Source organism: Macrosteles quadrilineatus, unplaced genomic scaffold (assembly GCF_028750875.1).
Source record: "Macrosteles quadrilineatus isolate MER2022 unplaced genomic scaffold, UCM_ALF_1.0 Scaffold_2__2_contigs__length_208266976, whole genome shotgun sequence".
Classification (NCBI taxonomy): domain Eukaryota; kingdom Metazoa; phylum Arthropoda; class Insecta; order Hemiptera; family Cicadellidae; genus Macrosteles; species Macrosteles quadrilineatus.
The window spans coordinates 152475002-152490841 of NW_026542595.1; the positions used below are offsets into that span (position 1 = coordinate 152475002).

Below are 15840 nucleotides of genomic sequence, written 5' to 3' on the forward strand. Positions count from 1 at the left end.
TTTACAGAGGGAAAACTTGTGCCTGTGGGACCAATGGTTTGTCTAAAATCAATGCTGGACACATTACGAGATTCTCCCTATATATCTGTGCTTAGCGAAGTTATAGGGGCCTACATTTAGCTCGAAATCACCATACTTCATACTTTATAACGAATGTTATGGGCTAACTGTATTGGTATTGTTAACGGTACGAAGTTTTTTCTGCTTTCAAGCGAAATTATAAAGCCAATTAGAAACCATGGCAATAGTTGTAGTATTTTAACTCAGCATTTTGAACTTTGTTAAATTCGAAGTGAAACATTGTGTGATCTGCAGTAAAATATGTCCTTAGACAGTTCTTGGGTAAGTGATAGAGGTAAATATTTATTTTACTCCAAATTAGTTGAACAACTATTTGAAGTAATAGTGTTGCGCACATTAAAATAAATAGTAGTATACACAATGAGGAATTTGTCTCAATGTGAACAATTAATTCGGCTATCTTAATTTATTTTATTGATTGCTATATTAATAACTTAATTAATTAATTCGAGATCAATTGAACTAAATTTAAGAATATTGCTGAACAAGTCATGGATATGCGTTGAAACTTTGGTATTTGTATGAAGTGTTTCATCATTTTGTTCTCTATTGTAAAAAGGGTTCACTCGGAGAAACTGTAAATACTTTCATGTTTTAGGCCAAGGACTCAGTTACTTCTGTTTCTGGCCCCAGTGGTAAAATGAGACGTAAGTACTGTAAACGTTTTTTCCAATTAAATCTAGAAAATATTTCTGTATTTTTTAAAGAATACTGATTAAATTAATTAGAACAGATACATATTTCAGAGGAAGAGGGGTTTCTCTCAACTCGATGTGGACGCATTGCAATTTTCCTTTATCTTTAGTCATCAAAAGATAAACAATTATGACGCCTAAACCATATTTTTTATGCAAGATTCTGACTGTGATTTAGTAAATTGGTTACTTTGGTTACAATCAGTTGATCTAAGTGAGCACAAAAATAACCCCAATTATACTAAATTACTGTAATATCTAATCGAGTTGTAGTAGTAAATATGCACGATCTTATCAAAGTCCCTTTTTATAGGCAAAGGCTCCAACGAACATTAATAATTAATACAGTACTGTGAATACTTGGAAAGTGCACAACTCATTCCCAATTCATAGTCCCAATTCATTCTTATGAAGATAAGAATGAATATTGCTCTTACTTAATATCGTACGTAAGGTTTATAGGGGTTATAAATAAAAAAAATTCTGTTTCATGCATACAATGATTTGGTTTAAAGAGCTATCGGAATGTTGTTTAGTTTAACATTTATAATTCATTCAAATTCACTAGCCCTTTGTAATTTCTTTTTTACAGCTCACTCTGGAATACCACCAACAAAAACTTTACCTCAAATGAGCAAAGATAGGACAAAATCTGCTACCAGTAGAAGCGTTAGGTCGAAATACACACTTATGGAGAATTCCTTGCCTCAGCTCAGTAACAAACCTAAAATGAGTATTTCTAGACACAATAAAAGTCAAGAAACTAATGATAGTTTGTCTGCTGCAGACGAGGGACGTATGAAAGATATCTTATTCGTGAGGAAAATGTTGGTGATGAACAAGAAGCAAGAACTTTTGCTGAGCAAGCGTCTTGCAAACTTGTTGGAGGAAGAGGATGAAACTAAAAAACTTGAGCAGAGAGAAAAGAGTACAAAGCTGAAAAGGAACCCATCCCATATTAAGCTATTAGCTAAGTATGAAAATAATACTTGCGACCACATTGGTGAAAATACAATTCCTGAAACGCACAGTAAAGGAGTTCCTATTGAAGATGAGGTATCCGTAGATGAGAAAACTACATTAATAAACAAGACAGAGAAAAAAGACCCGAATGACACACCAAACAAAACAGCAGCAGCTAAGAAAATGCAGTATGACCTAAATGGTAGGAGAATCTACTATTATGACGACCTTGAAGATGAAAGAAAAGATGATGAGTTGAATTTAGATAAAATCCCAATACATTTTAACGAGTATTCTGAGATCAACAAAACACCTGTTAACCCAAAAAAGAAACAGTTTAAAAAATCAGCCACTTACATTAAAAAACATGGCAGTTTGGAAAGGAAACCAATGTCCAAGGATCAATTGAAAGTCAGAAAAGAAGGTGGAAATTTTAAAGATTGTAACGTGGAAAATTCGTTGGGAATTTCTTTAAACTCTGGATCTGGTGGGGATGGAAAAAACGTACAAACTATAGTTGTCAATTGTTCCACGGTTGTTAAAAGCTGCTCAACACCGAAGAAGAATCTTAAGGTTTGGAATTATGAAAGACTTTCAGATTCAAGATGTGAGAACCGTGGGAATAGTGAAAATGTTTTGTCTGATGACAGTAAACAAAACAGTGAAACATTGAGAAACAAAAGGTCAAATAGACCACTCAACTGTGATCAATAACTTTCAAAATGGAGGGAGAAATAATCCATAACTGTAGGTAATAGAGTAGCTGAAACGAATCAAATTTTGAAAAAAATGCACAGATACCAACTGTCAACCTTGATAAATTATATTTTATTTTGACTATGGTAAAGTTTTAGTATTATTTATGCTAACAGGCTTGACAAAATTTCTGCAAATGCAGAAGCATAATAATCTTTTAGTTATTATTTTTAATGTAGCCAAACTTAATACATCCCTTAACAAAATCTCTTAAAGGTTTCATGTATCCTATCTTTCTATAAACGAGGATATTGTTTGTATATTTGTATACTTGGCAGTGACAAACTCAGACACCACCGGACCGATGGCCTCGAAACTTGGTACATACATATAGAATGTTATGGAGTAGGTTTATACACAATCAATTTCGTGATAACTTTTTGGGCTTAGCCCGAGGACAGTCTTAAAGGTGCCCATTTCAGGGATTTTGAAAGAATTTTAGTTAGATTTGTTTACTACCAAAAAATATGAAAGTAACATTTAATACAGGTAATGTAAATTAATGGTACGTTTCGTTCTGCTATTTAATTGTATTTGTTTCTACCACGATTTGTTTCTTGGTGCCATGTGGTTGATGAATTAGACTTTTGCATATATTTTGAAAGCAATACACTATACACAATACTGGTTCAAAATAAAATGTTAAAATACGCGATAGTAGTTCGTCTATAATGTTCTAATATAGATAAATAATATTTAACATATTTCTAGCTTTAATAGTGCCAAAATTTGTGTACATGCATTTATGACTTTTATTATATATTGCATTTTGTACCCGGACAAAGCCGGGGCTTGCTGATAGTAAAAAAAATAAAAACAGCTTTAGATAATGTGATTTACAAATCAATAATCACACGCAAAGCAATTGAAAATAAATGAATAAATGGTACATCACAGATAAAATGCATCAGTACACTGATATCAATCTGTTTTGTTGCAACTTATCTTGTTTGTAATTTAACAATTACAAGTTTTATTGCATTGATTATTAAAAGTTTTCAATTTATGTAACCACTTTCAAATTATCTATAAATAAAAAATATAAAATGATACAAATGTATTTGAGTGAGAATCCCATGAAATAATAAAATACTAGCTGCATTTTAAAATGTGATAAAGCCACCAGTAAAATTATTTAAATTCTCATACAAAGTATTAACTCTACATGAAAAAATTCCGTAAACATTTGTGAACTTTGTTAGATGATCGATATAAACTGAAACTGAAATAATATTTTGTTGTATGCCTACTAATTATTGTACAACAATAAGTTATTGCTCCGAATAATCTTATAATGTGGGCATTGTATATGCATGATAATCGTGCCTTATTTCAAAAGTTAAGCTGTTGAAAGGATAATAGAAAAATTACGCAGCAATGGCCTCACCAGATATTTTATCTTTTCGTAAATTGTTAAATTACCTCGAAGAAAGTGAAAGTAACACGATATATGCAAAAGTGTCACAACTTCCTAACCTCACCAAGTGACACACTTTTCGGTATCGGTTGAAATAATTAGGGCCTCCGAAAAACTTTGTTCTCATTATACTGAAAGTGAGAACTGATTTTTATTTTCTGATTAGTACGAAACAGAAGAATTCCGATAAGAGTTTAGTTTAAAAGGCTAACATAAGTTAAAATCAATCATTGCTTCCAAGGAACCCAAAAGTAACAGAACAATGAACTGTAAGTGTTATACATTTTTATAAAATAGATTTAATATTATTTTTTTGTTTTACTGTGGGATTTGTTAAATAGTTTTACTCTAGTTAGATTGAAAATTCAGAACTTTAAATATAATAATCATTGATACTGATACACATATTGGGAGTGATAGTTTAATTTCAATTTAATTTAGGTTAACTGTTTGTAATTTTATAACAGTTTAACGTTGGGGAAAACCTAATAAATTAAGTAAATGTAGCAAATAATAATTATTTTACATACTGTATGAATACAATTTAGATATATAATTTTAAAATGGTTAGAAACCCGATTTTTGCAGAAAAATTTGTTATTTTGGTATTTCTATCTTAAAATGGGAATGTATTATTTTTTTAAAAGGGGACCCGTCTGCAAATTTTTCATTTTGGTGGGATTTGACTAAGAGGTTAAACGAACAATGAATACCCTTTTACTATTCAAATATTATACTCGTTAAGACCAATATTAGGTGAATTTAACTATTAATTTACAATAAATCTATAATATTAAAACGAAACAGTGTTTTTTTATTTCACGTTTCTGAATCAACCACTCGACGGATTTTCATGATTTTTGTGTTGAAAGAAAGATAATTTTGAGAACTAGGGAATGTCGAAGCCATAATTTTAGTTTAGGGTCCCAGTTTTTCAGAAATTAAGTTTTAATTTTTAAAAAGTCTAGCAGCCGACGCTAAGATTCTAAACTAGCTTTTGGCATAAAATAATTTGCTTAACATAACAGCTGTAAACATTCAGCTTTTGTGTCACAAATTCAGCATTTGGATAAAAATGTAAAGACATACTTAGGGTTGACTTATTTATACTATGTGTAATGCTAATCATTGATACGTTCAATTCTTCTGTAAGAGGGTGACAGATTAATTAAATATACATAGTAAAATAGTAGGATGTTCGAATTATTTTTTAAAGCAATCTTTGTAATCTTCGATTTGTTTTAGAGCAACATAATTTGTTTTAACTAACAGCTGGTTAAATATAAACTATGGAACTATGAGGTTATTTTATTTTTGTCATTGATTATAGGAAATAAGTAAGATTAGTAGAGATAATTACACTACAGTTTAAACCACAGTTTTCACCAAAATTAATTAAACCACAGTACAAATCGAGGCTCTGTACACGAGTCTTTATAAAAAAGGATAAATGCGAATTATTTTACTGCTCCACTCTTCAAGGAAAGATTAGAAAAATAACAATGTTTACATATTTTGATTCTTCATGGTAGCTTTTTGTTTACAATTAATGTTTGTTTGGACAACATGCTTTAACTTTGTTTGGATTAGGCCCGGAAATATTGATGTCATAAAAAGAAGATCAAGAATAATCAGGAATCACGATTTTAAATTACCACCATAACCTCAGCCGGGTTTTATACAAAGATAAACGGATGGATGACATACATTGAACACAACGTCAACATTTACCTAGGATACTGCAATTAGACAAACCATCCTTTTATGAAATCGTGTTCAGTTGTGGTTACGTTTGGGGGCGCCTATATCAGCGCCCCCAATCGTGAAAATATCACTTTTATTTTAACTATGAACATATTGTAGTTTAAATAAACTAATATGAAAAATTACGATGTACATTTATTCAATGAGGGTGAGCAATTATCAAGGATAGAACTGATAATGGTATGGATAATAAACATTGACAATTACGTCATTAGCTTTACTAGCGTGTTTACTTTTTATATTCCTGCTACATGTGACCAGTTCTTTATTTCAAATGAATGTTATTTGAACCAAACAGCTGTTTCAAAACAAACTGTTATTGTTTTTACTTTTCTTTGTTTATGCTTATTTATTAAGCAATTAATGCAGTTTTTGATGTTAGGACACCAAAGTTAAATTATGTGTACTGTGAATTTTATTGGATACTATCGTTTTATTTTAGGTCGTTTCTATTCAGACCTACTGGAAATTGTGTAAAGTAGTTGTATCGTGGTGATAATAATTATGGAAGAGGCAGGTATGCTATGGAAGGTGGTATCGTTGACTAGGTCTATACACTTCTCAATTGACTATTACTCTCTCTACTGTAGGCTACTTATAATCAGTGTGCGTCTGTGCGAATCGGCTGCAAATCTCACTTTAACGCTTTACACATCGTAAAAATTGCAGAATTGCTGTTTTATTGTAAAATTATCGCATTTAAAATGCATATCGTATAGGCTTTATTCTATGGAACTTCTTATTCTATGGAATTAAAACATATTTGGTCACACAACATTTTCTTACAAGATGATTTTTCACATTAAAACTGCAAGAAACTTTGTATTTATATGTGTAAACTAGCTGATCTGAATTTACACGGTTTTAACTGACTACTGAATTCCCGTACGTAGGACGGGCTAACACCTCGTTAAATTTATTGCTTTTTTGATCTACAACAAGAACAGTGATTTACCTACCTCAAAGAAGGTTACAGTTACCAAAATAGTAGCGTATTAAAAATCCATTTGTTTTGTCTCTTGTTTACAACCTTACTGCGATTATCAGCTATTTACCTAATAATTTCACCTAATAGTTTGAAGGTGTAGGATCACTTTAGAGATAAATAAAACCAACTGACGTGAAAAATTGTTTACATACCCTTCAGTATTAATAATAAAAATAAAGTATTTTAAAATAATTTTGCATCTTAAATATATTTTTATTTGATGCATGAGTTTAATTGAGTTACTGTAAAAGTATAATTTACTGTACAGTTTCAAACCTGCCTACATCTAGACGTGATAAAGTTAAGGAGTTTCATAAAACCCAGATAAAGTATTATAAACTTTAAAAATGTACATAAAACCCTTCCTTTATTTGAAAGGATAAAAAATCCTGTCTTTAAAACACAGTGAAAATCCTGTGTTTCTGCACACATTATGGCAAACTTTAAACATAATATGAAGTAAACACAATATGAAACTTTTTTACAATTTATTAGCCTATTATTATTTTGTCTTCATCATGCGTTGTAATCACCTTCTTTTGATGATAAAATGTATCATTGAAGGTTAATTTTATTAATAGTAAAAATATAGTTAGGCAAATTTTGTTTAGTAGTACACGTTCTACTGCGTGTTTAAAGACAAGAAAATTTAATATGATGTTAGAATCTTTCAGTAATATTATTTATTGAGGTTTTAAATTTTTTCAGCAGATAATTTTCATTACAGGTTTGAAATAAAAAAGAAAGGGAATAATGTTTTGTCAGTAGTGATAGGATTGAACTTTAAAAGGGTTATAAAACTACACAAAGTGATTACTAACATATTTACTTAATGGAAAAACTTCGAAGAACTTTGTGTAACAATACCTCGAACCTCTAGGACTAGCCTGGAGATATATGTAAAACAGTTACGGACTAAAACCTACTAGTGTCCTAGGTTGTGAAGGTGGGGCAAAAAACTATATTGCTCACGATCGAACTGATGGCCAACTCCTGTTTTTAGACTATCACTATAATTACTGTTTTTAGCTACACAAAATTCATTCAAATTCAACTTTCAGCCAAAATCCTCATCGCTCTCTGCCTCTTCGCCATGTTGGCCGCTGTGTCTTGCACGGCGCCACGAGCTGCTCGCGAGGCCTCGGACTTCGGTGCATCCCCTGTCGAGGGTGCTCGCCCCCTGGAGTCGCCCCTCAGGATGGCTCGTGCTTCTGACGCTCGTCCCCAACCTCGTACCTTGGACTTAATCGCGGAAATCCTCCGCTACATCGAGAGGTTCTTCTCTAGAATTCTAAGATTAGGAGCCTAAGGTCTCCAACGTCCTATTCTTATTGTTCAATAAAAGCTAAACTAAAAAAAATTAAAAGTATGTGTTCACGTGAAATTCCTTTTTATTTGGGTTTATCTAGTTTTTGACGATTTACACTGAATGTAACCAATCATTGAATCGTATCAGATTATGGGCTTACAATCTACAAGACATGAAATACAGCTACCTTTGGATTATTTCAGTTTAGCCAAACTAGCCTCAACAAAGCTTAGCCTTTATACAAAATTGATAATGCCACTTATGTTTACTATTTTCCTCAATAATCTTCATGAATAGTTCCGATTTACATTTGAAGTAGAACAACAAAAAACCAATGAACTGTCACAGTTCTCATGATTATTACAATTAGTGTCACACCAAATATACATAATAGTGTATACAAATAAAGAAACAATCAAACAGGCTTTCTCGCTGGATTTATTTCATCATATAACCACAGAATAAACTAAATTTCGTTGAAATCGGGTGGTTATAAGGTGGTTGTGTTTATTATAAGTCTAGTTATCGTAATAATGGTAACTACATATATACAAAATAGTGTCCCATACGTAAACAGCCAAACTCTAAAGATGGATCTATGGTTAAAGAAAACTCAAGAATAAAACGTTTTCCTTAATCGTTTGGTTAACCAGATATTCACAATTTTGTATTTTTTACATAAATATTTTCATCTTTGGTTTGTTCCAACCAACAATCTTTATAAAACTTGGTATGTAGGTAAATAAGACCCATGCTAGACATAACAATTAACTTGGTGAATTTCAAAATTTCAAACTGTTAGTCATGACTGGGACGGGTAGCGTCGTCCTGTAATCCAGCTACTAGGAGGTCACGATTTGTGGATATTTATAGGCATGCACTGTGGATGCGATACTCCCTGGTGTGGATTAACGTCCGCACGAGTGAGTACTACGCAGTACTATCCTGAAAATTAGACCAATTCGTATATACAAAGGAAAATGTGGTTCGGATTCCACTCTAAACTGTAGGTCCCTTAGTTGCCATTAGCTGTATGGGCTATTAATTAACAGCTGTGTCTAAGGAATATGTCGGCCTTAGTCACTAACAAGACTACAAGATCGCGCCACTCATCCTACACTCATCTCCATTCATACTTGGCTTAAAATGCCTACTATGTATGGTCGCCATTTCTTTGAACAGTATTAACAGTATTAAGATTTTAATTTTTTAAATTTAAATAATAAATAAAATGTTGATAAATCTAAATATTTCTTTTAAGGAAAGTTCAAATATCTTTAAGGTTACAAGCCAACCTTATAAGCTGTTACAAGTAAATATCTTTATGGACACGTTTAACAGTCTCAGCCAAGTATTTCACCAGTGAAGTGAGAACAGTTCACGGATAATTTCTTCTTGGCAGAAAACACCACCTGTCATCCATAGAGAGTGAAGGCGAAAAATATTCTGCATCTGGGGTGATAAATATTGGTTAAAATAAGGATGTAATGTAAAAGTGTTACTTAACAAAATGGTAAGGATGATTTGATGATTGACATTTTAAGATGTGCGACAGCGTAAAATCCATTCCCAGGCGTAATCATGATGTTGTCAAATGTACATACATGGTTACAGTACAATGACTAAATAGTGTTGTTCTCCTTTCTTTAAACATTTTGAAATTCTTTCACATGAACATAAGTTGTGTATTAATCTTGGCGTGTTTTTGATACCAGTAAATGAAGCAAACATGAGTCAATATTGGTAAGTTATGTGCAACAATCCGAAATATTTTAGTCAAATTAAGATTTTTGTATGCTCACTTTCTCTTCCGATCGAAGCTGGATATGGTAATTTTGTTCTATCGAACATTAAAATTCAAACTTATGATCTGATTTCAATGAACACTTATTTAATATTCCTCGATCTGCATAAATATTAAAAAGAAGAGGAGATATCTTGACGAGGAACATTTACCCTTACAAATATTTATTTTGAAAGTTAGTTACAATAGTTATTTGGGATGCATTGCAAAGCATATAAATAATTAGTCTTTAAGGCACTGTACAACACGTTTTTCGGTTATAAAAAACCAACCAAATGGGAAACGCTGCTCCAGCAGATCGTAGCGGATTACGCGTGCACTTTAAAAGCACGCTGTTTTGTGTTGTTTAGTTGGAATACTGGTGTGCGACAAAGTCAAAACTGTGCGGCAAAGGAAGTAAATGCAGCAATTAGCAGCTTTCTGTACTATATCAATGCAAGGAAGCCCACTTTGTCGGGTGACTGTAGGAAAACATTTTTTTAATATTTCATATACAGTATTATCAAATCTACTGTCGAATAGTAGGTAAACTTAAAAAATTATTTTCCTACAGTCACCCGGCAAAGTTGGCTTCCTTGTACTGTTTATAGTACAGAAAGCTGCTAATTGCTGCATATTTATACTTTGCCGTACGGTTTATACTTTGTCGTACGGTTTATACTTTGCCGCACATCAGGATTCCAACGAAACAACACAAAACAGCGTGGTTCTATTATGCACGTAATCCGTGTACGCTTGGAAATAGGTTGGCAACACTTAAAGATAATAATACTATGAGCAGCTGATTGACTATTATAACTACGATTTAACCTGTCATTTCGTGTTTATAGTTTCGGTATTTCTGAACTTTCTGGACTTTTCTTTTAAACGTTTTTAAAACATTCCTACCATCTTAATAAACAAAAAAAATACCTTTAAAGCATTTTTTTAGGCGCGGAAACCACTTCAAATTACAAAAACATACGGAACTATATTCTCAAAACGTGGAGCACATTTCTTGCCGAGGAAAAATAGCGGAGTGATACGGACCGGGTACTACTTTCTCTAGGGCAAGGGCACCTATTTGTGTTGCCAGCTGAACCTAAAAAACGTGTTGTATAGTGTTTAAAAGACTAATTATTTATATGCTTTATAGTGACTGTAGGAAAAATATAATGTGTAACACGAGTGCAAAAGGCCTTTGCTGCACTCGAGATCATTCCACACTCGCCTGCGGCTCGTGCGTAAACATTGCTCTCGTGTGCAGCAAAGTGCCACTTTCCCCACTAGTTACACAAATAACTATTTCAAGATCATTTAATTGTTCTTAATCATGTGAAAGGGTTCTCGTGCAGAAATACGTGAAACATATGTTGTAAAGAAACATATTGAACCAAGAGCGAAGTGAACAAGCGAAATTGCGTCCCGGAACAATTAAGAGAGTTGGTCCATCTCGTTAGACCAAGTCCAACTTCCGTGTCCGGCCCAGCTGTTCAGAACGTTTAGACGTTTCAGCTGACAGTAATGAAGCTTATAGATCACCAGACTTACGAGCAACTTCGATCGCGACTTTGAAACATTATTTATTCATAACTGATTATGTATGACAATCATGAGTATGGCTGTTGGCGGAAATTAGAATAGCATTCAGCAAAAGAAATCGATCGTGTAAACACACAATTCAGATTAAATATTATAGGCCTAGGAATGTTTTATAGCATATTAACATGAAAACTAAAATATATTAACCAGGTAAGTAAGATAATATATTTCATAATATTTTTATTAAATACGAAATAAAATAGTGCACTACAATATCGCATGTGCTGTAGTTTATAGTCAAAATGCTTAATGAAAATTGCACATTATAAACAGTTACAGATAAAACCAAAGGTTGTACATTTTTTCAAAATTAAAGATGTTTCGTCCAGGCCATTGGATGGAAATTGAGAGAATAAATATAAATTGAACAGTTCCCCACACATAAAACACATTTACTTTTATTTAATGAATCATAAAATCAAAACTAAGATCTTTATTTGGTAAATACAGCATTTGTAAAAGGTCAAACCTATTTTACTCATTTAAGTTATTTTAAAGTGTTTACAAATTTGTCTCAATCTTATAGCCTAAAGATAAAGATATTGATGGAAAACTAACACTGTATTTGTATTAACTCCCGTTTTCATGCGAGGTGTTTTGTTAAACCAAAATCAATTTGAGGTTAGAGCTGTAGAAGTCCTCTCATTTATAACAGGAAGTTTAATCATTTGAAACAGGAAGTTGTGTCACAAGGCTTGGTATTCAGCTTGACTTTACTACTCACGTATAGTCGTGATCAAAAGAGATATTTACGTTCTGAATTGAGTTGTGCAAAACACATTAAACTGTGAATTGAGTTGGTGTGAGTTCAGTTTCTGTAACTCGTTCAACGATGTGCTAACAAGAGGGGAGTGATTTTTCAACGATGTTCTAGTAATACGTTAAAGCTAGTAAAGACATTTATTGTCATCTACGGCCATGACCAAACTGTTCGTGTCTTGTTATATGTTGACAATAATATCTCTTTATCCATATTTATAGATACTTATAATTAACTGTGGAACGATGTTAAAATAGCATATGACTTTATTGTTAAAAATACAGACATTGTAATTTTGTCTTACAGTAAGTCAATGTTAATAGGCACATTATATAAATTTAGGGTACCGTTATCTAGTTGTATTTTGAAAATCAAGACCAATAGGCCTAATAAGGTTTCCTTGATTTTTCACAAGTTAAATCGGTTTTATTTTATATTGGTATTAAACGCAATTTTCAAATAATAAACCGAAACTTAATTCCGTATTTTAGCATACTTGTGCCAAATCCAGTGAAAATGTTTTAATAGTTAAGTAAATCCAAACCATGGTGGAAGTAAATATTTACTTATTTACTTCCACCATGAATCCAAACGACTTTAGGCGAAGGAGGTCCAAACCGATTAATGTTTTGTGATATGGAATTATGGTTAACTTTTGTTCGCTTTGGAAAGATATTTTGGTGACCTCTGATATATTGAGTAAAAATAGTTAATGGGTTTATCTCGCCCTGCCTAATATGAAAGAATGATTTCACTTAATTTGTTGATTTTATAAGCTGCCGTTAACACAAGGCTCTGGACCTCAGGAGACTTAAAACATTTTATCTAATTATAATTTCAATAATACATACTGAGTAGGCCTATACAAGGGCTTAACTATGTACAAAAAAGTACCCACCAGGATGATCCATCATAAGAAAATGCCATGAATAAATTTTATAAATAAATATAAATTTATATTTATATATTAATAAATTATTATATATTATAAATTTATTGGTATAATAAATTAAGAACCTTGTTTTCTAAAAAGGTTTGAGTTGAGACTCTCGACATTAATTTCAGAAAGGAAAAGTGATAATTTCAGGAAAGTTTTTGAGCACCACATGCCCCTGACATGGGCCTAACATCACTAGTCCTTCTCTATATGTGCTAGTGTGCAGCTGAACAGTAGTTCTAGGACAGGACTTCAGTGTCATAGTCATGGGATCAAATCCAACCAACCACAAATAAAATCTTTTAGCACGTAATCACCTTACACGATGAACTGTAGCTCATGTGTCTAGCAAAGGAGTATACGTTTATTAGGTTGGAATAGACCAGTTAAAGTATTTTAAACTACCATAAGAAAATTGAATTTTGGAGACATGTTTGGATTACACTGTTATATATTACCGTGTGTGAAGTTTGCTTGGTTGCATGACATTTCTGAAAAAATCCCCTACTGTGTTAGTCCAAATTATAATGGATGTACACATTTTCTTTAATGTAAGATATCTTAGTGTGTGACAGATCCAAACGTTGTTCACATGTCTCTAATTAAATTGAATATACAATTTTTTTTCATCATAGGATGAAACTTAATAATTTTAACCAAGCAGCAAAAAATCTGTGATACACTAAGAGAATTTTACTTGTTTCTATTGTTTGGGTGCAGTGGTAGAACTTATATTAATTATGGCTATGGTAGATGTGCTATACTTTTTTTCCTAGGACGCTAGGCACGAGCCCGGGATTGTTTTTCCCATTAATGTACTTCAGGCTAGACCTAGGGGTTGCGGCATTATCACTGAGATAAAATCCATTGGTGACATGGCGGGATCCTGTAATTATTTTTTAGACTTAGAAGGTGGGATGAAATAAGGATACTCTGTTTACAATTTCAATTGTATTTAGTTTTAAAAGCCAATCAGGCTACATAACCAACTCCTCCGACGTTTCCTACATTATCAATGACTTCATCGACAACTTCTTCAATTGCTTCTCCAACGTCTCCAATGTCCCCAATATCTCCAATGTCTCCAATGTCCCCAAGTCCTCCATCGCCTAAACCTCCTTCAATGTAGACATCTTGCCTCGCCTCCCGAGCACCCTCTTCCACCCCATCCACATGCGCGAGGACCACACAGGAGAAGGCGAGTACTAAGAGTAAGACTGGAAACAAATTATAGATAAGTAATGGCAGTTTTCTTGTGCATGTGCATTAGCTGTGGTGGAATACTAGGATACTTTCCCGTTGGCTAGATGTGGGCCATTTAGAATTGATGGTTTAATGTATAGGTCTGTTGTATTTGCAGGCTACTATCTGCATAGACATGATTATACATGTGATTATGATTATGTGACTTTTTGTTGTGAGATTTTGGTGCAAACACCATGGTCTGTTCTCAAATGGTGTCTAAAGATGAACAGATATAAAGCTTAAGTTGATAATTGATATACAATATCTGCGGTTGGAAAGTAAATTTGTTTGGGTTGATTGAATGTATTTAATTTGACTTAATTGCGGTTTAAAGAATGAAAAAAGTCTACTAAGTAAAAATTGGTTTGTATAGCCTAATGAGTATTCACCACCCTGAAATAGGTTTTAAACTAAGAATAAATTGGTTAATTTATAGATAATGTTTATTAACGAGTTTATAGTTTGGGTAAATTCCTTGTCTTATTTATTGAAACCTATTAATCAACTATCTTGTGTTGTAACTAAAACAATTAAGATCTTCATATCAGACACCCTCACCCTTATTTTCAATGCAATTTTGTTTAAAACGACATATACGGGACTTAAAGCTACTTATAGGGTAGTTTATTTGTCCAAAAAGTGCCCTGAATACTTTTTTTCATAAATTATAAAAAGCAATGATTAGTACTGTAGCAGTAACATCGAACTTGTTAATAAGCTACGTCCAACTTTCTCACATAAGTTGGTGTTGCTTCATCCGGGTTAAGTAGACGAACTATCCCACCTGGCAAAGCTCGTAGAGTGCAATCGTCAACTTTAAGAAATTTTAATTTAACTTAACAGTATTGCTTATTCTTTACATGCTCATGACCATCCTATTTAAGTATTAAAAGTTTTAAAGCTGTTTCCAATATTTCGTTGACATTTTCCTTAAAACAATTGCTAAGCCAATTAGAAAATTGTTATAAATTTTGGAACTGCATGATTGTTCTTAACGCTGAGAAGTTGTTATTTTATCATTGAATTTAAAAATTGCGAAAGCACATTAACTGTATGGTGGCATACTTGTTCAGTAGCTGAATCATTGAAGATGGCTAGAACTTAAGAACCAGATATAATAATAAATCTTTGATGGTTTTCTATTAGCATTGACTATATAGTTGAACAATTGAACTAAAACTCTTAAAATCCAGACATTTAATAACGAATTACGATTGATTGGAAGTACTAATGAGGATAAAAGAATAAGATAAAGATATTAAGTTAGCATTGGCATAGTAAGAATTTTTGACCGTTATAGTAGCCCTTTAAAAAATATTTTTAGTAAACAATTTTGCCAATTTTAATTTACTTGTGAATAATACTTGTAATAATACTTGGAGTTAGGGCTTTTTATCTTTGTATTAAACCTTAATCTAAAAAAGACGTCAACGACCACAAAGTATCCCCGAATGCAGTAATTATTGAGATACACTTTTCAATTCATATGATCAGAAAAAGAGGTAAAGTATAATAATTAGTATCCATCACACGTTATTTT

The 15840-nt window shown here is 32.4% G+C and overlaps 1 protein-coding gene across 3 annotated transcripts; it reads left to right on the top strand.

The window, feature by feature from the left end:
* Positions 1–255: 255 nt before the first annotated feature.
* LOC128987449 (uncharacterized) lies at positions 256–2545 on the top strand. 3 transcript variants are annotated; one of them, XM_054408295.1, is made up of 3 exons: positions 256–342; positions 680–728; positions 1369–2545. In XM_054408295.1, exons 1-3 carry the CDS (start codon positions 322–324, stop codon positions 2451–2453), a joined length of 1155 nt encoding a protein of 384 aa, XP_054264270.1. In that variant the 5' UTR covers positions 256–321; the 3' UTR covers positions 2454–2545. The 3 variants fall into 3 exon arrangements, with proteins under 3 accessions (XP_054264270.1, XP_054264272.1, XP_054264271.1); XM_054408297.1 differs by having other exon boundaries at positions 1564–2545; XM_054408296.1 differs by having other exon boundaries at positions 330–355.
* The last annotated feature ends 13295 nt before the right edge of the window (positions 2546–15840 follow it).

What these genes read in the sequence shown, in the direction of transcription:
- LOC128987449 (XM_054408295.1), top strand. Translation starts at nt 322, where the DNA reads ATGTCCTTAGACAGTTCTTGG. An exon ending in TGTCCTTAGACAGTTCTTGG is followed by an intron (nt 343 to 679) that starts GTAAGTGATAGA and finishes TTCATGTTTTAG; the next exon opens with GCCAAGGACTCAGTTACTTC. An exon ending in CCCCAGTGGTAAAATGAGAC is followed by an intron (nt 729 to 1,368) that starts GTAAGTACTGTA and finishes TCTTTTTTACAG; the next exon opens with CTCACTCTGGAATACCACCA.